Raw genomic sequence first — 27,552 nt, 5'->3', positions numbered from 1 at the left:
GGGGGGGGGGGGGGGGGGGGGGGGGGGGGGTCTTGGCGGGAGTGGGGGGGGGGAGGGCGCCTACGACGTAACGGACAGACTGAACAGAGAGACGTAAACAAACAGGGGGGTGTTCCAACGAAACCCCTCTCTCTGGCAACCCTCCGACCCAAACTATCGCTCTCTCTATCTCCCTCTCTTTCCCCCACTCCCCTCCCTCTCTCTCCCTCTCTCTCCCCCCCCCCCCCCCCCCCCCCCCCTCCCCCCTCTCTCTCTCTCTTCTCACCTTCGCGGGGGGGGGTTCTGTGTGTGTGTGGCCTGTCACTGCTGCCAAGGAGCCTGTCCAAGGAGGGGGGTGTACGGAGAGACCCCCCCAGGCCCGGTATGTGTGCTTCCAGCTGGGGAACAAGTGTCCAGTACGTCCCGGTTGTGGTGGGGCTGTTCCACTGGGTTGAACCCTTCTCCAGGCCAACCCCCCACAGCGGCTAACCCTCTACCGATGCTAACCCTACCTACGGGCTAACCACTCGGCCGGGCCTAACCTCCTCCTCAACCTAGTCCACCGAAGCTTACCATCCTCTTGAGCGACTCCTCCATTCGAGTTAGTCCGAAGGAGTTGACCTTCCCCTCAAGCTAACCATCATCGGAGCTTAACCTACCCATGGGCTAGTGGTTCACTGGGGCTAACCATCACTGGAGTTACTCCTCCACTGGAGCTATTCCTACATTCACCCCGCCACTGGGGGCTAGACCTCTCCTCAAGCTAACCTTCCCCTCAAGCTAGCCCTCCACTGATGCTAACCCTTCACTGGAGCTAGCTGTTCACTGAAGCTAACCTTCCCCTCAAGCTAGACCTCCTCTGATGCCAACCTTCCCCTCAGCCAGCTCTTCCCACTGATGTTAACCCTTCCCTAGAGCTAGCTGTTCAGTGAAGCTAACCTTCCTCTCCAGCTAGCCCTGCTCTAATGCTAACCTTCCCCTCCAAATAGCCCTCCACTGATGCTAACCATCCCCTCCAGCTAGCCCTTCCCTGATGCTAACCCTCCACTGGAGCTAGTTTTTCACTGAAGCTAACCTTCCCCTCCAGCTAGCCCTCCACTGAAGCTATCGTTCCCCTCAGCTAGCCCTCCATTGATGCTAACCCTTCCCTAGAGCTAGCTGTTCACTCAAGCTGACCTTCCCCTCCAGCTAGCCCTCCCCTGATGCTAACCCTCCACCGGAGCTAGCTGTTCACTGAAGCTAACCTTCCCCTCCAGCTAGCCCCCCACTGATGCTAACTGTTCCTTAGAGCTAGCTGTTCACTGAAACTGACCTTTCTCTAAAGCTATCCCTCCCCTGATGCTAACCCTTCACTGGAGCTAGCTGTTCACTGAAGCTAACCTTCCCCTTCAGCTAGCCCTGCTCTGGGGCTAGCACCACTGGTCCTAAACCCACAGAGAGAGAGAGCGGTCCCTCAAAGGCCTATATTTTTCTCAACGTCACAACGAGAACAACTTGTTTTTTAGAAAAAATAATAAAAACAGAAACATAAAGTATTTTGGGGATAGAAATGTGTGAAAAAAGAAGGACTGAAAAACAAAAGAGAAAAACACAAAACATAGGAATCAAAGGACTCTTTTTTTGGACCTTTGTGGATTTTCTGAAGATTATATCGTGGAGGAATGCAAGTGTAGCGCGGGGGGGAACAGTCAAACGGTGTCATATTTTTTATTTTTTATCTGCATAGTTTAATATAAGGAGCCCTGCTGCTGAGTTCTCAGAATGCGAGCAAAAGGGGGCGGAGCTGTAGTGACATCACAACAGGCAGACATGACTAGTCGCACGGGCTGAACGGGAGAACACAGAACATCGGATAAAACTGCCCCGGACATTACTTCTCTACTATATGCGTGTCTATATATAATAGATTTCCATATTTTCTGTATATTTTGAATATTTGTTGAAATGTGATCACCTTCTGCTCATAGCAGAGAATCGCTGTGGCTCATGGTGCGTGTGTGTGCGTGTGTATGTGTGTGTGTGTGTGTGTGTGTGCATGCGTGCGTGCGTGCGTGTGTGGGGGGTGTGTGTACGTGTGAGGCTATGTGTGTGCGTGTGTGTGTTGCGGGGGATGGTTTTGGGTTTGGTGTGGTGTATTAATGAAACAATGTCTTCACGTTTCTGAGACTTGTGTATCTTACCTGGGTGTGTTTGATTTAATGACCCGTTGTTCTCACTGGATCCTCCTACCTTTTGAATCAGTAAACCCCTCCCACAGATAACTTAACAGAGGTATTTTTCTACGGTCCCTTCATGCACTTTGCTGTATAGTTCTATTTATGGAGACTTCTACTTGTATATGTTACGAAAAGGCCAACACTGAAGTGATCGCTATGGACTAAACAGAGTGCCTGACAAGAGATATATATCTATATATATATCTATTTAGATAGATATAGATATAGATATATAGATATAGATATATATATAAATATAAGGACAAAAGATCTTAACATAGCAAGTCCATTGCAGCCGTGGGCTGACTTGGTGTTCAGTCAGTCCGCTTAAACATTTGACTTGAAGGGAAACGTTTATGAGCAACCAAAATTCTAGAATTAAACTGCAGCGACAATACCCCCTACAGGAGAACAGCGGTTACTGCAACGGAAGTTTCTGAGGCCGCTGTTGCACTCCCCTGTGTTTGGGGCTGTGATTTTATTTAGCTATTTAACTAATTCATATTTCAATAAGGGTAGGGGGGTGGGGGGAGGGGAGGGCTTGATGACCGTTTTTAAGATGCTTTTCCAAAAGAGGTTTCTACTTAAATATCAATAGCAATTGTGAAAAAAAAGAGCAGTGCAAGTGTCCCTTCTGGCAAATAATGTATGTGAAACATTTCGGAAGGACAAAAATCAACTGCACAGTGTGACGGGGTAGCTGACGTTTTTTAAGTTTGACGGTATTGTGATATTGACCGCTGTTTCATCCAAGACTGGTGCTTTGTTTTTAATGGGAAGAAATACACCTGTTAAACGTGTCCAAAAGAGAAGTTACATTATAATATCCTGTTTATTTCCGACCGATCCACCAACAGTTTTGCCACCGTGACGTTGTGTTTCCACTAGGGGGCGGGGATGTCACCCTTGACTCGCAAATACTTCGTGTTTCCACTAGGGGGCGGTGATGTCACCCTTGACTCACAGAGACGTCCTGTTTCCACCAGGGGACGTTGATGTCTCTCTTGACTCGCAGCGGTCGTCCCGTCCTCGGTCTTTCTTTCATTAGCAGCCTTACTCCAAATAGATTATCCTCAGCTTTACTTTTCTGGCTGAGCAATTGCGTGAATCTGTTCACGCCGCTAGAGACGACGCCAAACGACGAATCTATACATAGCTCTTACGTATGTTTTTACGTCAACACGGAGCCGAGCTGAAAGCATGTCATCACGTGTCATCTGAGCCACTGACGTTTTTAAAAATATTTGAGGAATTATTATTATCACGCTTTTATTTTCATAATGGAGGGAAGTGGGCGTGTCGCTATCACACCAACAATAATAATATTCAAAATATTTGTATCAATAATAACAGTTGGAGTTTCTGTTATTTCGTTTTTTTTTCTTAGCGATTTTGCGGGGAAATGGATGAGTTTTGATGGGGACAGGAGAGGCCTTTATTTTATTGTTTCATCATCCGGTAGAATATTGGAGTCGTATTTAATTATTGTATCTTCCAGACCGGTTTTTGTTCCTTTAGTTGAGTTTATCGTTTTTCATCCGCCATGGCGGATGACCTCCAGGTGTGGTCCCACATCTGGAGTCACTCCCACATCTGGAGTCAGTCCAACATCTGGAGTCAGTCCCACATCTGGAGTCATTCCAACATCTGGAGTCAGTCCAGATGAGTCAGTGACACATCTGGAGTCAGTCCAACATCTGGAGTCAGTCCAGATGAGTCAGTCCAACATCTGGAGTCAGTCCCACATCTGGAGTCATTTCAACACCTGGAGTCTGTCCAGATGAGTCAGTGACACATCTGGAGTCAGTCCAACATCTGGAGTCAGTCCAGATGAGTCAGTCCAACATCTGGAGTCAGGCCAACATCTGGAGTCAGTCCCGCATCTTGAGTCAATCCCACATCTGGTGTCAGTCCAGATGAGTCAGTTCAACATCTGGATTCCAAATCTGGAGTCAGTCCCACATCTGGAGTCAGTTCAACTTCTGGAGTCAGTCCAGAAGAGTCAGTTCCACATCTGGAGTCAGTCCAACATCTGGAGTCAGTCCAGATGAGTCAGTCCCACATCTGTAGTCAGTTCAACATCTGGAGTTATTCCAACATCTGAAGTCAGTCCAACATCTGGTATCAGTCCTTATCACAACATGTCTTAAGAAAGATTTTATTTTCTACATAATTAAAGTATAACTGATTATTATCCATAACACTCGGTTCACTTCAAGGCACTACTTTTTCATTCAAGGGCCTAATGGTTTTGAAACGGTCACCGGTCAAACCTGTTGTTGTTGTCGTAGTAGTCGTTAGACACCAGGAGGAGATGAAAGCTTTGTTTAAACTTAACTTTGAGCTGATGTTGTGAGAAAGCCCTGAACCCGTCAAGGGGGATTCACCCTTAACCGGGTTCACCCTCCCTCCGGTGCGAGGAATCAAAGAATGGGAGGAGCTGAGTGCTGAAAACAGGGGGCTGTTGAGTATTGTTTTATTCTTTTACTAAATTTGATCGTTCTGCATCATAAACATGTGGCCATCCATGTGGACCAAAGCCTTGTGTCACTGGTTGGTTCATTATTATCCTCTCTCTCTCTCTCTCTCTCTCTCTCTCTCTCTCTCTCTCTCTCTCTCTCTCTCTCTCTCTCTCTCTCTCTCTCTCTCTCTCTCTCTCTCTCTCTCTCTCTCTCTCCTTGTCCGCTCACTAGGCTATGGAAGTCTTTATTTGGTGCATCTAAAGGTATAAGCGGCTACGCTATAGCTAAGCCCATTTTCATTTGATAATCACACATCCACAGATATTGACCGGAGAGGCCAAGCCTGCATCTTCTTTCCCCGCTGTCCACATCCCCAAAACATCTCGGCTGAAATAAATCCACATCAGACCATCACAGATTCGATAACCCATATGGAGGTGAACAAAAAAAAACGGTTTGGGCTGAAATATGCTCAAACCTTTTTCACGATATTCCTTTACAATGTGCTCATTATGGGAACCCTCTGGTTCCGATGACAGGTCTATTTCAGGACAACATGTTTCTGAGCATATATAGTTTGGTTTGTTTCGGGTTACTGTGTATGGGGTTTTTTTTAGTGATGGATTTAACAATGAGTATGTCTCTCCTACCCTCTGAATCTCTCTCTCTCTCCCTCCCTCTGCATATCTAGCTCTCTCTCCCTGTGCCACTCTCTCTCTGCATCTCTCTCTCTCTCTCCCCCCCCCTCTCTCTCTCTCTCTCTCTCTCCCTCCTACTCACGCGTGCATAGGCACACACGAACGTACACGTTTTAAAGTACTCGTGCACCTTTATTTATTTTCACCAACACCCAATCTTGTCATATCAACAGGTGTGTTTATTTGATTGTTTGTTACGTTATGAATATTTCCTAAATAATTTATATTCATTCATGTCATTTTATTTTCATGAATTATGCATGGGAATACTTTTTATGTTGACTGCTTTGTGTTATTTTGTCATTGGGGGGGAAATAAAATACAATATTTAAATTTGAAGGCATAGTTTGCTGTTTTTGTGTCTGAGTGGAAGGTGTAGATAAACCTATAGATAACGTGATGTATACACCTTTATATGAACCTATACATACCGAGTTGTACAGCAACTAATTGAGTGAAAAGGGCGATCAGATTTGGACGCCTAGGTGAGGGCGGGGCCTACTGGGTGACTGATCGTCCAATGCACCAATCCGCAACGAGGGGAGGATCCACATCTTGGCACAATTGGCTTAGAATTGGACTTAGGGAGTCGCAGCGATGAATGGAAGCTGAACCGTGCATAACAAATGCTAAAATGCGAGAATTGTGTTTTGTGTCGTTTGAACCGCGGAAAAGTAAACGATGAAAACCGTCGCGTCCGGAAGCCACCGTACTGGACGCACGGCGGCGTAGCGGCAGAGAGGCGCAGTGTGTTGTTCTCATGCAGGGCGCTGCTGCCGCAACCCTCGCTCCCAGAGTCAGGTGGACGCGCCTGACGCGGTGATCCAGGTCGCCCCTATGGATCGTTTCAATGGATGTCTTCAAACCTGCTTTGGACAACAATAGCCTGAGTCCGAAGCCGCCGCTCACCCCCGCCTCGTCGACCGACGCGGGCTCCGGTGTGTTCCGCTGGCCAACGCCGGAGAACCGCAGCGGCAGCGGCCATGGCAGCGGCAGCGCCTCGGCGCTCGAGGCGCAAGCCGCGCCTGGTGGCTACTGGACGGCGGTGTTTGACTACGAGGCGGGCGCGGAGGACGAACTCAGCCTGCATAGGGGCGACCTGGTGGAGGTCCTGTCCAAGGACTCGCTGGTGTCCGGGGACGAAGGCTGGTGGACCGGCATGATAGCGGACCGCGTGGGCATCTTCCCCAGTAACTATGTCAGCATCGGCAGCCACATCTCGGAGAAGATCCGCGACACGTCGGAGCAGCAGTACTGCGATTACTCGGCGCCTCCGCTCCATTGTGAGTAATTCATTTTCACTGTGTGTGTGTGTGTGTGTGTGTGTGTGTGTGTGTGTGTGTGTGTGTGTGTGTGTGTGTGTGTGTGTGTCGCGCCATACCATAGGCAATACACGCGAATGTTCTAGCATTAATATCCGCAAAACCCTAGCAGGCTCCGCGTCCTCAGGGCCACAGAGCCGTTATAAGACTGCAGTGTCACGGTGGACGTTCGCTCGCTCACTTTTGTGTTGGCCTACCAATCCGCGGCCACGGAGGGCCTGCCTCTCATCAGCACCACACATCATCATCAAACGCGCGCTCCATCGCTACCCCCGCCTCTCCCAGGCTGCACGTCACGGTCAGCCACAGACCGATAACACAAACACCGCCCTCCGGTGATTTGAGCCGGTCATACCGGCAACACGATGTCCTCATTGTTGTGTAGGCCTATGTGAGGGTGATCACGTGCATGTCATTTTTCACTGATGCTCGTGTTCATACTTGGGCCTAATTTAAAGAGAAGGGAAACACAGTCGCTCCTTCACGTCAAATCAAGTCCACAAGCCGTGCGACTCACTTCACTGTATACTGTATACTGCACACTGCACATTGCATTGCAGACGACGGCACAGGCCAAATGACCTCTTCATCTTCCCTTTTCTGATAATTAAATATCGTCCATGTCAAGTCTCAACGTAGGACTGACCGTATTTTTAAAGCCTGCACATAAGAACTGATCCCCAATGTGTTCCCTGCAGCTCGTGAGCTCTGCGTCTGACCGCTAACCTAAAACCAAACGGTTCTCAATTCAGACCACGACGTTATGTAAAGCGATGCGATTGCAGAGTCGCTTAGACATGAAAGGAGGTTCAGAAAGACCCCCGCTGTCTTTGTCTGATATATTATATATTTTTTTAATCTCTGGGACGACTGGCCTACTTTCACCCACACCTGAAATATTAATTTCGGTCTGTATACTACATGACAAAACACTGCATCGCAGACACACACTACACTAGACGCAACATACACACAAAACAGTGTGTTACAGTGAAACACCCATCATTGCAAACATCAGTGACAACTGTATAACACAACACACACACACACACACGCACGCACGCACGCACGCACGCGCGCGCGCACACACACACTCACACATCCCAGTCAACTGTATTACACGACACGAATCATCAACTGTATTGCACAAATCGACAACTGTATTACACAACACACACACAAACATCACAGACAATTGTATTACACAACACACACACACAACTGTATTACGCAACACACATCACAGAAAACTGTATTACATTACACACACATCACGCACACAGTCGTATTACACTACACACATCACAGACAGCACTTCGATCACATTAACATGACATTCCACCAGAACTTGTCAGTCTTCAGAGACATGGGGAGAGGTCATGCACAGGAAATCCCAGAGATTTAAACCCAGAACTTTAAACTTTATTAACTTATTAACTTTATACTTTAGACACCCATATCTGAGGAGAGCCTTCACTGCCAGCTTAATATATAATATATAATATATGATGCTTAATATATTATATATATAGACACGCTTATCTGAGTGAAGCATTCAATTCAAGCTTAATTATATATATAAATATTCTTTCTCCGTGGTCGGAGCCAGGTTCCTAGGGAAGGTCTTCCTCTGGTTCTAAATCCCAGCGGATCACACCAGAGCTCCCAGTAGCTCCCAGTAGCTAGGACCATAAACCTCCAAACCTCTTGGTGCCCAGGCGCTCCAGCGCGCAGTGTCTCGAGGGCGGCGTGAGGCTCAGGAGGTAGAGCCAGCTGACTGGTGACTGGAGCTGGCTGTCGCCCTGCGTGGTTGACTCCGCCGTCAGTGTGTGAACGTGTGCAGGATATGGTTATAAGTTGCTTTGGGTAAAAGACTCCGGGAGACCCCTTACAATTACATTTACATTTAGGGCATTTAGCAGACGCTTTTATCCAAAGTGACTTACAATAAGTACATTTGTCACAAGATGTGCATCAATATATCGCTGTCGGTACAGAAAGGATGTTCATAGAACCAAGTGCAAGTACAACAATCGCTAGGCTAACCAATTCCCCCGTGTTACAGCCATGATAGCAGCTACTGCAGTTGCTACACAGTTAAGTTCTATAATACAATACAATACAACACAACACAACACAATACAGTGTACGATGGTGGCCAGAAGGGGGATGGTGGCTAATGGCTATGCAGTGTCGAGGTGGACCCCTTCACCAGCCCGTCCACTCAACATGTTCTCAGTGAACCAATGAGGGGCATTGTCAACATCATCCTGTTTATGTCGTTGATGCCCGCAGCATCACAACAAGTCGAACAGGAGGGTCGCCGGTTTGATTCTTGATGATATACGGCTACAGGACAGTAGGGGTTTACCCCTAACCTGCAGGCTTCCTGGAGCTTAAATAACCTCCACCTGCTCCTTAATGACCTGTGTGTGTGTGTGTGTGTGTGTGTGTGTGTGTGTGTGTGTGTGTGTGTGTGTGTGTGTGTGTGTGTGTGTGTGTGTGTGTGTGTGTGTGTGTGTGTGTGTGTGTGTGTGTGTGTGTGTGTGTGTTTTCGTGCAAGTTCCTGTGTGTGTGTGTGTGCGTGTGCGTGGACATGAGAGTGAGAGTTAGAAAGTGAAATTATAGAGTCTGTGTGTGTATGTTTGTGCGGCGTACAGTGTGTGCGTGTGTGTGTGTGTTGATGTGAGCGAGGGAGAAAGTAAAGTACAGACTGTGTGTGTGTGTGTGCCGGTGTGGTGTATATTGCAAAGCGAGCTAGGAGAGTGCTCCATCACTGCAGCCCATTAACCATCATGACGTGATGCGTTCAAGTTCCCCACGTTAACACCAGCTGTGCTCTCCTTTCTCCTTCCTCCTCATTCCTCATTGTCATCGTCCTATTTTCCCCTCCTCTCTCTCTCTCTCTCTCTCTCTCTCTCTCTCTCTCTCTCTCTCTCTCTCTCTCTCTCTCTCTCTCTCTCTCTCTCTCTCTCTCTCTCTCTCTCTCTCTCCCCCTCCCTCCTCCTCCCCCAGTGCTGGAGATCCCCTTCTCGGAGCTGGCCCTGGAGGAGATCATCGGGGTGGGGGGCTTCGGGAAGGTGTACCGGGCTGTGTGGCGCGGCGAGGAGGTGGCGGTGAAGGCGGCCCGCCGGGACCCGGACGAGGACCCCGGCCAGACGCTGGAGAGCGTGCGGCAGGAGGCCAAGCTCTTCGCCATGCTGGAGCACCCCAACATCATGGGCCTGCTGGGGGTGTGCCTGCAGGAGCCCCACCTCTGCCTGGTGATGGAGTTCGCCCGCGGCGGCGCCCTGAACCGCGCGCTGTCCGGGAAGCGCATCCCGCCGTGCACACTGGTGGACTGGGCCGTGCAGATCGCCCGCGGCATGCTGTACCTCCACAGCCAGGCCATCGTGCCCATCATACACCGGGACCTCAAGTCCAGCAACAGTAAGAGCCTCCTCCTCCTCTAGCTCCTCTAGCTCCTCTAGCTCCTCCTCTCCTTCCTCCTCCTCCTCTTCCTCCTCCTCCTCCCCCTGCTCCTCTAGCTCCTCCTCAACCTTCCTCCTCCTCCTCCTGTTCCTCTAGCTCTTCTTCCTCCTCCCCCTCTTCCTCCTCCATCTGCTCCACCTCCTCCTCTTCCTCCTCCTCCTCTTCCTCCTGCTCCTCCGCCTGCTCCTCTAGCTCTTCTTCCTCCTCCCCCTCTTCCTCCTCCTCTGCCTCCTGCTCCTCTAGCGTCTCCTCCTCCCCCTCTTTTCCCTCCTCCTCCTCTTCCTCCACCTCCTCCTGCTCCTCCTCTTTCCCCTCCTCCTCTTCCTCCTCTCCCTCTCCACCTCCTCCTCCTCCTCCTCCTCCTTCTAAGCCTCTTCCCTCCCCCTCCCAGATGTTTGACCCCAGCGCTGTCGTCTCAGAGGGCAGGTGTGTGATTGGTTTCCACTGTGAGTTGAGGGTTCAATCTGTACCCGGAAGTTCGTCAGGGGTCACTCTGCACAAATATCACGTTTGTTTGAAGTGACCACACTTTCAATCAACTCAAGGGATTCACCTGCTCTCTCCGAATGAAATAAGTTCTTGTTTAACTGTAAATGTAGCTCTGAAGAAAGGAGTGGGTGGCAGGGTACGTAGAGAGTGCTCTGAGCTCAATCCACAGCGAACCACAGTCTGAACGGGGAACGACCCCGTCTGTAAGGGCATGCTCGTCACATGGGCTTAAACCAAAAGCTCTTAAACAGTCCCAGCCTCCACCACGCTGTGTCTGTTTGCAGACACTTCCTGCTCTGCACATGCTGCAGTTTGGAAACCCAAGTGTCCGATTCTGATTGCACCAGAAATTCACCGTCTCAGGGTAACGAGAGCCTCTCTCTCTCCCGCGTCAGGTTTCAGGGGCATGCTGGGAAAAATACTGACCGCTCCTTTAAACCACAAGCCTATTAAACAGGGATTTCCCCTCCCAGCATTCCGATTGGACGCCTCAACCAACATAACCCGCCCCTGGGCTCCCATTGGCCCAGGCCTCTGTGGTTACAGGGGGGAAGGAGAGTGCCATTGGCTGGCGAGAAGTGCTAAGTTGGTCCACCTTGTTGCTCCGAAGGGGAACACCTCAAACCCATAGGGCATGTTAGTGTCGGTGTTAGGAGGCGTCTTACACAGACCCAGGGTAGATAAATTGTTAATGGACTGCATTTATACAGCGCTTTTCTATTTAGTGGCCACTCAAAGACTTTTTACAACACTGCCTAACATTCAGCCATTCATGCACACATTCATTCATGTACACTTTCACACACCGACGGCGATATCAACCCTGGAAGGCGACAGCCTGCTCGTCTGGAGCAGTCAGGGTGAGGCGTCTCGCTCAGGGACACCTCGACACTCAGCTAGGAGGAGCCGGGGATCGAACTAGCAACCTTCCGGTTATCAGCCAACCCGCTCTAATTCCTGAGCCAATCACATGACGCCCAAACTCCCCCTGATTGGTCCCTGTGTATTGACGCTGTCGCATGAGAGAGCGAGGAATCGGCCCCTGAGCGTGAATAACTTCATCCATATTCAATCTGACCAGTGACCCCCCCCCCTTGTGATGTGACACCATCCCTGTGACCTGGTGGTTAAATTACCATGTGATTACATCTTAAATAAATGTAAATTAATTCAATTAAATCTCTCTCTTTAAAGACTCGCGCACAATGGGATGGCTGAGGTTCAAACATGCCTGTCAGGCCAACCTCATCCTCCTACTAATTTAGAACCGTTATATGCGAGGAGGGAGAGAGAGAGAGAGAGAGAGGGAGAGAGGGAGAAAGGGAGAGAGAGAGAGAGAGAGAGAGAGAGAGAGAGAGAGAGAGAGAGAGAGAGAGAGGAGAGAGAGAGGAGAGAGAGAGAGAGAGAGAGAGAGAGAGAGAGAGAGAGAGAGAGAGAGAGAGAGAGAGAGAGAGAGATGAATATGATGGGTATAAATCTCTCATCACTCAATGACACCGTTGTGAGTTGTAAGTTAAAGGCATTTGATTAGAAAGACATCGTCCTCAAGTCTCTTTCTTCAGAGTAATTGCACAGTATTAAATGTTATCGTACTAAACATGGAGGTGGACAGATTAAAATCAAGGGTGAACAGTTTCCTATGAGCCATATATTTGGCTCATAGGAGTGTTTTGCTTTGTTTGTTGGTTGATTATCAGTGTTTGTGAGGCATTAAACACTTGTAAAGGAGACCATTCACCTCCGAGCCCTCACAATCAAAGGGGTTTGATTGATTCATCCACCGATTGGTTCTGACACCCCACCGCTAATGCCCTTTGTTCCTTCTCGTTCCATTCGTGGTCCAATTAACCAACCAGCAAAGCCCGGCAATTAATCAATTAGCGATGGTTTGCCGCTTGGCTGGTGTTCTTAACACTGCCTGGTCCAATCATCCCCAGCACCGCATATGGCAGAACGTGTAGCCTGTTCATATGTTCGCCTGTTTTACATCACAGGAACACCCATTTGGTGCTTTGAGTGGCCCCATGGGAGGACAGACTCCCCCCCCCCCCCCCCTACTCCTCCCCCACCCTCCCCCGCAGCCCTCTGGCGGTGACCCAGGAAGTATTTGTAGGATCAGCTTGAACCACATTTTGGGGGATTATAGAGAAAACGGACGTCAGAGCTGCGTTCACAGACGCTGCCGGGGGCTTTGATGTTAACCACCACTCCCGGACACACCCTCTGCCGCTCCCTTCCTCCCCCTCCCACTCCTCCTCCCTCCCTCCCCCTCCCACTCCTTCTCCCTCCCTCTCCCTCTCCCTCCCTCCCCCTCCCTCTCCTTCTCCCTCCCTCCCCCTCCCTCTGCCTCTCCCTCCCTCCCCCTCCCACTCCTTCTCCCTCCCTCTCCATCTCACTCTCCCTTTCCCTCTCTGCCTCCCTTTCCCTCTCCCTGTCCCTCTCTCTCCCTCTCCCCCTCCCTCCCCCTCCCCCCCTCTCTCTCCCTCTTCCTCCCTCTTCCTCTCCTTCCCTCTCCATCTGACTATCCCTCTCCCTCTCCCTTCTCCCCCTTCCTCTCCCTCTCCCTCGGGCCTCTCCCTCCCCCTTCTTCCCCTCCCTCTCCCTCCCTCCCCCGCTCCCTCTGACTCACCCTCTCTCCCCTCCTCCCGCCATCTCTCCCTCCCCCTCTCTCTGCGGGGCAGGGCTCCAGCAGATGGCTTGGCGTAGGGCTGCCAAACGGGGGAGGCGGTGGTAGCGCGGGGGGGGGAAACACTTGTCTGTGGTGCGTCAGGATGCTGGCAGGGCTAGCATGCTAGCAGGTTAGCATGCTAACAGGTTAGCCTGCAGAGAAACACTAACGGTTGGGCCTTAGGACAGGCTGGTTCCCAGCGGGAAGGTTCTGGGGTCAAATCCTGATGAAAGCGTAGCGCGGTGAGGGAGAAACCTAACCCCTACTTGCTCTTTAATGACATGTATCTCGCTTGAAAGCGACTGCTAAATGAGTAAGTATGTAGTAAGGGGAGACTTGTAGATCAAGTTATAAATCACTGTTTTACCCGAATTGGCTTGTTCATAATTTCTCTCTCTCTCTCTCTCTCTCTCTCTGTCTCTGTCTCTGTCTCTGTCTCTGTCTCTCTCTCTCTCTCTCTCTCTCTCTCTCTCTCTCTCTCTCTCTCTCTCTCTCTCTCTCTCTCTCTCTCTCTCTCTCTCTCTCTCTCTCTCTCTCTCTCTTTCCCCTGTCATCCCCCTCTGCCCCACATCTCCGTATTTCTTGTGGTTGTCTTTGTTTGGTTCGTGGTCTGATCCGAATGCTCCTGGTTTACATTTCTATTTGTAATGCTCCTGCTATCGTTCACATTCACCACCACCACCTCCACCCCCCCCTCCTCCACCACCACCACCACCACCCCGGCGCCTCCACTACCGCCTCCACCCCCCTCCTCCACCACCACCTCCACCCCCTCCTCCACCACCACCACCTACTCCACCACCCCCTGCATCTTCACCACCACCTCCTAACCGGCTGACCACCACCACCACCAACTCCACCACCTCCTCCACCCCCTGCATCCCAACCTCCACCACCACCTCCACCACCACTTCCTCCACCACCCCCTCCAACCACCAACTCCAACCACTCCCCCCTTCCCCCCCCCCCCCCCCCCGCCCCCCCCCGCCCCGCCCCTCCACCCACCAGTCCTGATCCTGGAACGCGTGGAGATGGAGAACCTGGGCAACAAGACGCTGAAGATCACGGACTTCGGGCTGGCGCGCGAGTGGCACCGCACCACCAAGATGAGCGCCGCGGGTACCTACGCCTGGATGGCGCCGGAGGTCATCCGCTCCTCCACCTTCTCCAAGGGCAGCGACGTCTGGAGGTGGGCGCGGCGGGCGCTAGCAAGCAAAACAAAAAACGACCCCACCCCAAGGCCGCCATTTTGTTGTTGTTGTGGTTGTTGTGGTGGTTGTTGTGGTGGTGGTTGTGGTGGTTGTTGTGGTTGTTGTGGTGGTTGTGGTGGTTGTTGTGGTGGTTGTTGTGTTTGTTGTGGTGGTTGTTGTGGTTGTTGTGGTTGTTGTGGTGGTTGTGTTGGTTGTTGTGGTTGTTGTTGTCGGGCTGGACTTGGCCCTTAGGATTTAGCATTGAGTAGCGCCTTATCCTAGCTGTCTTTGTTTTAGATGGGGAACTGGTTAACCTAACAATAGTTAGTGCTTGGCACTTGGTTCTATGAACATCCTTACTGTACTGACGGCGAGATATTGTTTCACTTTCTTCTGGCAAATGTACTCTTTATAAGTCGTTTTGGATAAGAGGGTCTGCTAAATGCCCTGATTGTAAATGTAAAGAGCTCGTTCAGCCAAGAAGTGACCTCGAAGAGTTCCATTAATAACCACCGTGCGTGATCCAACCAAGGACCCCCGCTGGGTTCTGTCTGTGTTTGGCCCCCTGTAGCGCACCTCTGCAAGTCTGAGGCTCTGCATTGAAGAGTATGAAGTACAAACACACACACTCAGCAGTTCAGCCAGGGAGCCACAGATCTCTGCAAAGCACAAATGTTCAGCAGAAAGTCGGATCAAAGTCACACAGAATTACTTGTTTTTGTTATGGAATCATGGACGAAACACACCCACCCACCTACTGTACCATTAGATGAAATCTCATTCATTAAATCGGGGGTGGCTGATGGTGATTTATAATATTGGATAGTATTTTGCTTTTGTATTTAGTCACAAATGTACTCGAGTGCAGAGCTGTGTTTCGCACATGAATTCAACAAATAATCACACCTCTTCTGAGAACAACAAGATTAAGGGGAAGCATCGCGACTGTTCAAATACAAGATGCCTTGCTTGCCCAGAAAGTGATGCTATAAAGCACGTCCGCAATGGCAAAGACAACGATATCGCCCAAAGTGAAGGAAGTAGGGAGGATGAGGAAACCCTGCACTCTGAGTAGGGATGGTGGGGGAGGGGGGGAGGGAGGGAGGGATAGGGTGAGGTGAGGAGAGTTGAGGGGAGGTGACAGATTAGTCTTGTTGAGGGGAGATGGCGTCATGTCACCCTCACACGGTTACAAGTATTCCTCGGCAAAACAGCTGGCAACCGTTTGATTCTCCAGTAAAACAGGGAGGGACTCAACAGAGTCTTAAAAGGGATTTCATGGTTGGTTACGGACTAGAGAATGACCTCGGCCATGACGTGCTCTGCCTCGATGGGCCCGCATTAGATTCAGCGTTCAGACTGGCCCTGCGTGGATTTCACAGTTTTGTTGAGTTTTCGTGAGCTCCGGTAGGAAACTAGCATCAGGGTTTCAATGGAGAGGCCTGACGTGAGAGGATGAGGTGTACATGGACGCTTGAATCAACCCTCCACCGTGTATTTGTGTGTCTGACTGGAGTGCAGATATATTTAACCGTAGCCGGTTGTTATGTCGGTTTGGCCCGGTTGCTGTTTGTTCAGGTGAACTGACCACACTGAGTTCAGAAGAGGTCTCTCTCTCTCTCGCTGTCTCCTCTCTGGCCTCTCTCTATCTGTCTGTCCTCTCTCTATCTGTCTGTCTATCATCTCTCTGTCTGTCCTCTCTTTTTCTCTCTGTCTGTCAATCCTCTCTGCAGTATTTCCTCATTCAAATCTTCATCATGACCTTCTCTTATTAAACTTAATTTACTCTACTTTTCTTCCATCACGCTTGCCGTTGACTTTCACAGCTTCACTAATTCAGTCTGTCATTTCAAGTTTGATGACCGAGCCAATCAGCTTGGCTTTCATAAATGTTAATCATAAAACTCTCGTTATTTGTTAAAAAGTTTACTTTTGAAACATATTAATGACAATAGTAACATTTTGTAACTTCCTGCACCACTTAACGGCCTGTCTTTTGGTACTTTCCGTTGGCCCCGGGTAACAGTCTGTATCTCAGTGTTTTTCCGTTAACCCCTGGTGACGTTCTGTAACCCCTGGTAACTGTCCGTAACCCCGGGTAGCGGCCTGTAACCCCGGGTAACAGTCTCTCTCTCCGTCCGCGTAGTTACGGCGTGTTGTTGTGGGAGCTGCTGACGGGCGAGGTCCCGTTCCGGGGCATCGACACCCTGGCCGTGGCGTACGGCGTGGCCATGAACAAACTGGCGCTGCCCGTCCCCTCCACCTGCCCCGAGCCCTTCGCACGCCTCATGGAGGGTAAGAGGAACACTAGGGGGTTGTGGGAAATGGAGTTCTGCGACAGCAACACCAGTGTCCGTGAAATAATCCTGGAAGAGTTGGACCATTGACGCCGACGGCGTTACGGTCTGAAGGTGTGACTCCACATGCGGTGTGAAAGAGGAGGCAGCAGGCAGCGATGCGTTTGTAAAACAAAATAACTTATTTTCCGAAGTAAGTACAGGCGCAGTACAAAAATACTCCCCCGTGATCAGACGAAGGTGAGAAATCTGTAATAGTCACAGCTAAGAACCTCGTTCTGGCAAAATACAACACTACAAACATTTGTGAAGATATGGCAGGGGGTGGGGGGAGCAGAGAGAATAAACAGGCATCACAACCTAAGCACAGGTGCAGATGATTAGTTCCTGATTGTATGCTGTCCGGTGGGGACACCGCGATGCGTGGCCAAACTGTGCCACGCAGTGGTCCGTGATTTCTCTAAATCATAACCATGATGTCAACGGTCCGACTTTAAAGGGGACATATTATGAAAACAACACTTTTCCTGGGATTTGGGGTGTTGTTTTGGGTCTCTGGGGCTCCCACACACATACAATCTTTGAAATAAGTCTGGTTTCTCCATGGAAACAGAGCTGATGTTGCAGGCCAGGATTTCTTCACAATACGATTATAAAGCAGAAGTTTTGTACAGGAAAAAACATAAAGAAACAAAACCAAACCGTCCTGGCACCTAAAGATAGTACCTAGCATCGTGTAGCATCTTTACCTAGCTAGCTTTCTTATAAACGGGGAAGTGGTTAAACTAGTGAATGTTAGTGCTTTCCCCTTGGTTCTATGAACTTCCTCAATGTACCGACAGCGATATATTGTGGTTTCTCTTTATCCTGACAAATGTACTTGATTGTAAATCGTTTTGGATTAAAGCGTCTGCTAACCTCGCTGAATGTAAATGTAAATGATTAGCATGTCCTCGTCTGCGGCCCGAGTCGAACGGCCATCATTTTGTTTTTTTTATAGTTTGTTTTTGTTCTCCTTCTCGCCGCAGAGTGTTGGAGTGCGGACCCCCACTCCCGTCCCACCTTCTGCTGCATCCTGGACCAGCTCACCGCCATCGAGGAGTCGGGGTTCTTCGAGATGCTGGCGGCCTCGTTCCACTCGCTGCAGGACGACTGGAAGGTGGAGATCCAGGAGATGTTCGACCAGCTCAGGACCAAGGAGAAGGTAGGGATGCGTTGGCTCGATGTGGTGCGGGCGGTCCGTTCAAAGCGTGGAACACACTGGCCCAACGGTTGGCCATCTGAAATGTTTGGGGATACTCTGACGAGTTAAGGCCCATTGACACCTTACGGTAAATACGGATAGGAACCCTTTCGTCCGGTCGCGGAGGTCGTTTTGTCCGTCAGTGGGTCCGTCGCCTCTGAGCTTACGAATCCGGAGTGCTCCGGGAGACACGGAGCAATACCAACGGAAATCGAGGCGGCAGTATAGAGTCAGAAGTCCAACCATTCGCGAAAATAGAGAGAGTAATAGTATAATCTCTGATATGCATTTATATATTGTATTTAACGTTTTATACTTATATCATACTAAATACCTGACCTTTTTATTTTATTGTTCACCTGCTTTGACAATGAGTTGTAACTGTTCATTTAAAACATTTTGAAAAGATTGTGTTTTTCAAAATGTTTTTGAGGTGAGAATCTGCGGGTTGGTGAGGGGTGTCACATGCCACCGCCGTGTAGGCCTACACATTTTGCGCCTTTTTTATGAAATTTTGTGTAATTTTGGATGACACAAAGCAAAAATCATCTCCTCTACAGATGCCATGTTTGCGATTGTCGATCCCGGTAATTTGTTTCACTGCCCTCTAGAGGATGTATTGTGTAGCATCCATAACAACGCTGAAACCGGACGGAGGTATGAAGGGTAGTCCCGGAGACAACGTTTGGTACGGACAGACGAATTTCGTCCTGATCCGGAGGTATGATTCGGCATTTAGCCCGAGGAACAAATCTGTTCGGTGTGTTCAGCTGTGTTGGAAGCTTTTGGATTGGATACTCTGTGTGCTGCTAGCACACAACCAATCGGCGAATCAGCGCCGTGTGTGGGAGGGGCGGACTAGCGCCATCAGACTAGCGCCACCTGATGGGAAGGAGCCTTATTGCATCTCGCGCAAGCACAGAACGTACACAGTATTGTGTAGTCGGCAGTAGTCTTTGCGGTGTGTTACAATGCAACTTTTCTGCAGAATGGGTTAGACGAGAGGCAACGGAGTGGTCGGATAAAGGCAGTTGGCCGTTGGCTTGAGTCTTAGGGATCGACCGATACAGATTTTTTAGGGCCGATACGATACCGATATTTTTTCATCAGCCTTAGCCGATACGCCGATACGCCGATACCGATATTTAGAGCCGATAATATATATATATTTTTTTTTTGCTCCCTCAATCATAAAAATTACACTGATAACAAATGTTACAAGTCTCAATTAAAAAAAAGGAACATTTATTGACCTTCAATATAAAAAACTATATTTAACAAGTAGTAAAAACAGGTGAGGTAGAACAAGTAAAAAAAAAAAAAAAAATTGGCGAAAAAAATATCGGCGAAAATCGGCCGCGTATCGACCGATACACGTAAAAAACGCGAATATCGGCCGACCGATATATCGGTCGATCCCTTGGCGGTGTGTGGGCCCCTTAAAGGGGAACCCAGTGATGCAGTTAAACCCTAAGGAACAGCACCACCAATTGGGGAACACAGGTAGTGCAGTTTATTTTTGGTGTCCATTGATTCACCACCACCTCCCGACCGGTCGAGCACCGCCCTCCTCCAACACCACCTCCTCCACCCCCACCTTCCAACCACCACCTCCTCCAACACACACTGCATATCTAACACCACCTACTCCCCTTACAACCACAATTACAATGAGGAATAAAGAGTTTTGGGTTTCAAAATTAAGATTGGAATTTGGCACTCAAGCTAGTATCCCTATGTTCCTACACATTTCACGAGAATGATTGGGATTTGATTGTGTTCTTTGATGGCCCGGCCTCTCTTGTAAGTCACTTAGTTGGTATTAAGGCCTCTGCTAAAGGACAGAATGCAAATGTGCACGTGCGCTACGCTACGCTAACGAACCCCGGGTATCCGTGTCTTTGTTCCTCCCCGGGTTCCCTGAGAGCCATGGATTATCTCTTCAGTGTGGCTTTTTAATCGCGCTTTTAATTCTTCTCCTGTGTCGGTTTAATTACCGTCTTGCCGCCGTGACAATGCCGCTGTAAACCGAGGGAATCAATTAGATGGTACTGTGCGATCTGAAAGGGAGAGCCTCCAGGCAGCCCAATGCCGCTCAGAGGGCTTGTTTGTTTATGTACGGTATCCAACGATGGGCGAAGGCGGGCCGACCTGTCATTTCACATCACCAGATTCTAACAGTGCGACGCAAGTTTTTGTGTCGCTAACACTGTAGCACACCCCGTTCAGATTTGGTTTTAGTCGCTCAGCCGATGTTTAGTATCATGAAAGGCTTGAAAATTTCGCTAATGCTATTATGTCCGGTACTATGTTGCCGATACTAACGCTACCATATGCTAAGATGAAATGAGAAACAGGGACCTTTTGTAGTTTGGCGGTCCATACACACACCCTACATGCACCCACCTCGTTCCTAATGATAGCTAATGCTATTATACCTCTTTTTGCTAATGCTAGCATATGCCGCTTCCATGTCCTTTTTTTGCAAAGGCTAATGCCAACGTACGCCTCTATCATGTCCTCGTGGGCTAATGCTATCCTACAACCTAAATATGACCCTCTTTGTTGATGCTAACCTACATCCCCTACCTTGTACATACACCCAGGACTTGTAGCAATGCGCTAATGCTGAACCTTAAGCTAATTTCAAAGGTAATTCTACCTTACACCCTCGTCTTCTGCCGATTCGCTAAAGCTAAAGCTAATGCTAAAGCTAACGCTATCACTCCTCCCCGCCTCTCCCCTCCCCAGGAGCTGCGGTCGTGGGAGGAGGAGCTGAGCCGCGCGGCGTTGCAGCAGAAGTGCCAGGAGGAGGAGCTGAAGAGGCGCGAGCAGGAGCTGGCGGAGAGGGAGATCCACATCCTGGAGCGGGAGCTGAACATCATCATCCACCAGCTGTACCAGGAGAAGCCTCGCGTGGAGAGCCGCCAGGGCAAGTTCCGCCGCAGCCGCCTCAAGCTGAAGGACGGCAACCGCATCAGCCTCCCCTCAGGTACCTCGCCCCCCTCAGGTACCCCCCACCCCCCCTCCGGGTCAGGTCGCGGTGCGTCTGTTCAGGTGTTGGTTTACACCCACGGTCTACGTAGCCTCCACCCTTAGCCACCCACACCTCTCTTATAAACGTACTGTACGTCGTACATCCTGGCACTTAATGTACACACTTACGCTTACTGTTAACGCACACACGTATGGCATGTTTTTGAAGTGGTAACTAAGCTTCTGATAAGAAAATGCCTTAAAGGCGACGTATTATACCACCATGTGTGAGTGTGATTAGCCGTTAGAAGCCGTTTTGAAAGTCTTTCTCTTCCGACAGCACAAGTGGGCGTGTCCACCTGGATGTGTGGGCACACCTGGTGGCATAATATGTCGCCTTTAAAATGAAAGTGACGATAAAACTATGCTTGGGTCATGTATAAGTGTCACAATAAGGGCCATTTTTTCCAAGTGTTTCGAAATAAAGATGGTTTTATTTGATCGTACTTCATGGTGCTTTAACCCTCTGTCCTCATGCCCGCTGTCCGTCTGTCTGTCGGTGTGTGTCCGTCCCGCCCCCAGACTTCCAGCATAAGATCACGGTGCAGGCGTCTCCGTGCCACGACCGGCGCCGCAGCGTCCTGGGCAGCGGGTCCAGCCCGCCGGGCAGCCCTCCTCTCCTGACACGCCTCCGCGCCATTCAGCGTAAGCCCCGCCCACTCCCCTCGCTTCGGTCGGATGTCGGGTCAACTTTATTAGTCGGGCCCCTTGAACACGGTGACATTGCAGGAGGCCTGACAGGCCGAATGAAATGATTGGACAGGCGTCCGGCGAGTGTTCCCTCCCTCTGGGCGTGGTCAACACAGGACTCCGCCTGCCGCAGACAACTGATCGTTCCCCTTTTTCATTGCTGCATTACTGAATGAAAGAAAGGTGCTGCATTTGTGGATGTGTAGCTCTGTAAAATAGGTCAATATATATGGTGATGGCCTGAAAGTATTTATTTTTTGTCTCGTTGAGATTTTAAATCTCTTTTCCAAGAGAGACCTGGCCAAGAGAGCAGCATAAAACAAAGAAATACGTTTAGTTTCGTACAAAACTAAAAAACACAATCTTTTCATATTTTAAGGATAGTTTTTGGATTTAGTAGTGAATGAATTAGACACAGGAACAATTTCCAATGCTACCATATTCTAGGTCCTTGAGTGATGAGCCAAAGGCATCAAATGAAATTGATTCTGAGTATTTTTCTATATATAGAGTCTTTCTGTGTGTCTGTTACAGCAGACCATTTGTATACGTTGGTCATTTGTATTAATGTCCCTTTCAGAAAATAGTCTTGAATAAATCCCATGTTTGTGGACCAAGTTATAAGGAGATCTGCGCTGTTGAGGACGTTATTAACCAAACCGATCGATCGGGGAGGAATGTGTATTGATCCTATTACACAGAGAACGGATGACTTGTGGGCCTCCTCACGATGTTATCACTCACATTCACGGTCGGAGCAATATGCTCTGTGACCATGAGACTGTGAAATAAGACGACAATTGAGAGAAATCTATTTCTGTTTTACGCTCGCTTCAAAGCACTTGAATGAACCGAAGGAGAGATATGTGTTGAGGAGTTAGAGTAGTGAATGCAGTGTGGCTCCCAAGTGTTAAAACGATTGAATTAAAACCGAACTAGCAGCATGAAACTCCCACAGAATTATATATTCTCTCAACTAGTTTGTAGCTTAGTCAAAGAGGGATGGAATGAGTTTTGTCTTTTTGTTGGGAAACCTCCGATGATTCAGCTCAACGTGGTCCAAATATAATGTTATAATAACGTTAACAACGTTCATTACAGCAAAACAATGTTAGAATGCTGACAAGGTTGTCATGTTTGCAATGTTATTCCTAGAGAACAATGTGATAATGTCAATGTTATTCCTAGTAAACGATGTTATAATGTTAGCGATGCTATTCTTATCCGACAGTATGATTCTGGTTAGCTTGACCTCGCTGAATAACGGGTGTTTCCTGGGTGGTTCTTGGGGTGTTTCTGTGGACAGTCACCCCAGGGGAGGGCTGCGTGGCCTGGGGACGCGGCACGGCCTTCATGCTGGAGGAAGAGGAGGGAGAGAGGAAGAGCTCCAGGACCACGGGCCGGACGCGAGGCTCCGGACCGTACCGGGAACACAGCGCTGATGCCAGGTGAGACTCATCAGGGCCCCGAGAAGGGGGATGGGGTTAGAGGTTAAGTTAAGGTTCAGAGTTTGGGGTTAGGGTTCAGTTTGGGGTTAGGTGTTAGGATTCAGAGCTCGGGGTTCATAGTTAGCGGTAAGGGTTCAGAGTTTGGGGTTAGGGTTCAGTTTGGGGTTAGGGTTGCTTGGGGTTAGGGGTTAGGGTTCAGAGTTTGGGGTTAAGGTTCATAGTTTGGGGTTAAGTCTTAGGGGTTAGGGTTCAGAGTTTGGGGTTAGGTGTTAGAGGTTAAGGTTCAGAGTTTGGGGTTAGGGTTCAGCTTGGGGTTAGGGTTCAGAGTTTGGGGTTAGGGTTCAGAGTTTGGGGTTAGGGTTCAGTTTGGGGTTAGGGTTCAGAGTTTGGGGTTAGGGGTTAGGGTTCAGAGTTTGGGGTTAGGGTTCAGAGTTTGGGGTTAGGTCTTAGGGGTTAGGGTTCAGAGTTTGGGGTTAGGGTTAGGGGTTAGGGTTCAGAGTTTGGGGTTAGGTGTTAGAGGTTAGGGTTCAGAGTTTGCAATCACATCCCTGCTACCCATACCAGCATTTTTTTATATATTAAATATATATTTTTAATTTTTAATATATATTTTTAATATATTTTATATATTCATTTCGTGTCGATGATCATCGGGATTGGTTGATGATTTAGCGATAGTGTCGGTTTGAGGTGTGTGGCTAAATGAGCCTCAATGCAGCTCCTTGATTCAGCTAGCGGGACCCGTTCTTCTTCTGCGTTCCCCAGCGTGCGGCCGGCCCACGAGTGCAGCAGGCAGCGCTCCTGCAGCGCCCCCAACCTGCGGAGGTCCCCCCGACACAGCCCTGCTGTCCCCGGGGTCCCCAGCCTGGTGGAGCTGGGTGGGGAGCACACACACATACGCAGACGCACACAAAAACGTACAAGCAAACACGTACATGTACACACACACACACACACACACACCAGCCTGGTAGAACTGGGTGAGGAGGACACGCACACACACACACACACACACACGTATACACCCGCAGACCCACACATACACGTACACGTACACACACGCACACATGTACACACAAACGCTCACACACACAAATAGCCCAGCCTGGTGGAGCTGGTTGAGAAGCACACCCACGCAGACACACACACGCTCGCACAAATGCACACACACACCCGCCTGGTAAAGCTGGGTTAGGAGGACACACACACACACACACACACACACACACACACACACACACACACACACACACACACACACACACACACACACACACACACACACACACACACACACACACACACGTCCTCCGCTGTTTCAAACCGCACAGATCATCAGTTGACAGGAGAGCGTTTCTCACGTTATATAATAAATATATCTAAAAAAAAGTTATCCTTATATATCCTTGTATATCTAAAAATATATTATCCTTCTTCATCCAGAGAACGAAGACTGCTGCTTCAGCAGCGAGCCCAGCCAGTCCCCGGGCCAGTCCCGGGACCCCTCCCCGGGCCAGTCCTACCTCTGCCTCCCCTTCCAGGGCCACGGGGCCGAGGGGGACGCGGGGCCCCGGGACAGCGGCCCCGGGGCCCCGGCCACGGAGACCACCCCCGTGAAGAGGAGCCCGGGGCGGGGCCGGCGGCCGGAGCTGGTCCTGCTGGGCTGCGGGGCGCTGCTGGCCGCCGTGGGGCTGGGCTTCAACCTGCTGGCCCTGGCCCCGCCCGAGGAGACCGCCAAGCCCGCCCGCTGGGACGGCTTCTTCCACCGGGCCGGGGGGCACCGGCAGAGCTCCAGCCGGCGGGAGAGCCCTCTGAAGACCCCCGCGGCGGTGGTGAGCGGAGGGGGGGGGGGGGGGTCCGTGGTACCGGCGTAGCGGGGGTGGTGGTGACATTAACGACACCAACAGGGGCCGTGTAACATCCATCATAATATACATGTATTGTATACATTATGTATGTAGTACGTTATATATTATCTTCAACAACTGACATCATCATACCTGGATCGTCATGTTGGATCTAGTGTCTCTCTTGGACCTGTTGGTTCTAGTGTCTGTTGGTTCTAGTGTCGGTTGGTCCTACTCTGGGTTGGTTCTAGTGACTGTTGGTCCTACTCTCGGTTGGTTCTAGTGTCTGTTGGTTCTAGTGTCTGTTGGTTCTAGTGTCTGTTGGTTCTAGTGTCTGTTGGTTCTAGTGTCTGTTGGTTCTAGTGTCTGTTGGTTCTAGTGTCTGTTGGTCCTACTCTCGGTTGGTTCTAGTGTCTGTTGGTTGGTTCTAGTGTCTGTTGGTTCTAGTGTCTGTTGGTCCTACTCTCGGTTGGTTCTAGTGTCTGTTGGTTCTAGTGTCTGTTGGTTCTAGTGTTGGTTGGTCCTACTCTCTGTTGGTTCTAGTGACTGTTGGTCCTACTCTCGGTTGGTTCTAGTGTCTGTTGGTCCTACTCTCGGTTGGCTCTAGTGTCTGTTGGTTGGTTCTAGTGTTGGTTGGTCCTACTCTCTGTTCGTTCTAGTGTCTGTTGGTCCTACTCTCGGTTGGCTCTAGTGTTAGTTGGTCCTACTCTCGGTTGGTCCTAGGGCCTGTTGGTTGGTTCTAGTGTTGGTTGGTCCTACTCTCGGTTGGTCCTAGGGCCTGTTGGTTCTAGTGTCTCTCCTGGACCTGGACTGGGAGAGCTCAGACGTAGCGTTCCTGCTCCTATGACTCTTAATCCCTGCTGTGGTTCTCCAGGTGGCGGCGGTGCCTCCCCCCCCCCAGCCCGGCCTCCCCTCCTCCCTCACCCTCCTCTCGCTGTCCTCCGTCTCCGACTGCAACTCCACCCGCTCCCTGCTGCACGCCGACAGCGAGGAGCTGCTGGCCTGCCGCCCCGCCAAAGCCTCCGCCTGCGCCCGCGCCCAGGCCCCGCCCCCTCCGCCGGCCTTCCAGCCCCGCCTCAACCCGCTGGTCAACACCCACCTGGAGAGCTTCAAGCGCAACCCCCGGCAGTCGCTGACGCCCACGCACCTGCCCTCCGCCCCCAGCGCCGTCCGCTGCCTGAGACGCACGCCGTCCGACGGCGCCATCAAGAAGAACCTCCAGCCTCTGCCCGAGAGGGGCCCCTGGGACGCCCCGGGTAAGGTCACGCCGAAAGCGGGGGCCGATATCCGCGCGACGTCTTCGCGCAAGTTTGATTGCGTGAGGTTTGAAATACTCGCACGAGTGTGTTGAAGGGTAATGGAGAAGGGGTGGGCTCTCTTGTGAACAGCAAAGTTTCTTTCCGCCGATTAATTCTCAACCATGGCCGGGATAACCGCCACTACGAGTCTTTACTTGTTGTGGAAGTACCAGAGACGTTGGATAACCTAACGCTGTTGTTTAGTTCTTAATATCATCAGGGGCACACAGCTTTTGGCCCTGATATTATATATTATATTATCTAGATATTATATTATATTCTGATAGCAGGAGTTCTGATCAGCCCATGAGTAACCAAACTTAGTTTTATCTGCGTACCGCACTTAGTATTGATAACCTGTAGATGGCGCCAAACTCATGTTCGCCGTCTTGCATACAGTCCTCCTTTAACCTCTGCTCTGTTCTCTGTCTCCAATGGCGACCAGGCGTGTTCCGGCCCCTGAAGGACCCCAGCCCTGAGGTGCCCCGGCTCCCCAACCCCAACCTCCTGTTCCCTCCGACCCCCCGCAGACGCTGCGCCCCGGAGCGCCCCAAGACGCTGGACTTTGTGGCGCGGCCGCGGCCCTCCCCCCGGGCCCGCGGTGACGCCTTCTGGCCCGAGCAGAGGCCCAGGGCCAACGGACAGAGCCTGGCGGCCGGCGAGTCCCCGGCCCACTCCTCCAGCACCGAGACCCCGCCCACTGTTGAGTTTGGCCGGGACACGGCGGCGGCGGCGGCGCCGGTGCCGGCCACGCCCATGGAAGCGGCGCCCACGCCGACGACCTTCTCCCCGCGCCGGGTAAACATCATCAACAGGAACCTCCTAGACCAGCTGGACGAGGTTCAGTGCCGAGACGGGACGGTTCCCCTGTGCCGGCCTGAACTCAGCTTCCCCAAGGCCTCCCCGTACCACCACAAGCACGGGTTCTGGTCATAACCGGACCCGGGCTCTGTGCACAGCCACCCCCCCCCCCGCCCCCCCCCCCCCCCGCCCCCTTCCAGGTTCGGACCCTCCCCAGTCCACTTGTAGGATGGTCAGGACCTGAGGGTTCTCCCACTATGGGTCCTGTTTGTTTTGTCGGTCGGCGTGCGCCCGGTGGGGGGTGCTTAAGGGACCACAGCGGTCCGTCAGAATGAGCACCAATGAATGCCGATACTCTCCTGATTGCTGAGGTACTCCAGGTTGGGTTGGTCAGTGA

General features: G+C 50.6%; 2 protein-coding genes across 2 annotated transcripts in view; both read left to right on the top strand.

The window, feature by feature from the left end:
* slc8a3 (solute carrier family 8 member 3) overlaps nucleotides 1–5,694 on the top strand; it is a gene marked incomplete in the record, with an annotated part of 34,453 nt that extends 28,759 nt beyond the window's left edge. The window contains 1 exon segment of the mRNA XM_030356028.1: nucleotides 4,979–5,694.
* Nucleotides 5,695–5,924: 230 nt separating this feature from the next.
* map3k9 (mitogen-activated protein kinase kinase kinase 9) lies at nucleotides 5,925–27,331 on the top strand. Its single transcript, XM_030356027.1, has 12 exons — nucleotides 5,925–6,638; nucleotides 9,693–10,106; nucleotides 14,314–14,494; nucleotides 16,642–16,790; nucleotides 17,821–17,996; nucleotides 20,787–21,027; nucleotides 21,594–21,716; nucleotides 23,068–23,209; nucleotides 23,975–24,087; nucleotides 24,653–25,041; nucleotides 25,931–26,312; nucleotides 26,800–27,331. The coding sequence occupies exons 1-12, from the start codon at nucleotides 6,206–6,208 to the stop codon at nucleotides 27,288–27,290; spliced, it is 3,234 nt and encodes a 1,077-aa protein (XP_030211887.1). The 5' UTR covers nucleotides 5,925–6,205; the 3' UTR covers nucleotides 27,291–27,331.
* Nucleotides 27,332–27,552: the final 221 nt, after the last annotated feature.

Source organism: Gadus morhua, chromosome 5, assembly GCF_902167405.1.
Source record: "Gadus morhua chromosome 5, gadMor3.0, whole genome shotgun sequence".
NCBI lineage: Eukaryota > Metazoa > Chordata > Actinopteri > Gadiformes > Gadidae > Gadus > Gadus morhua.
Note: the sequence above shows the minus strand (reverse complement) of the source record. Positions and strands in the feature narration are given on the sequence as shown.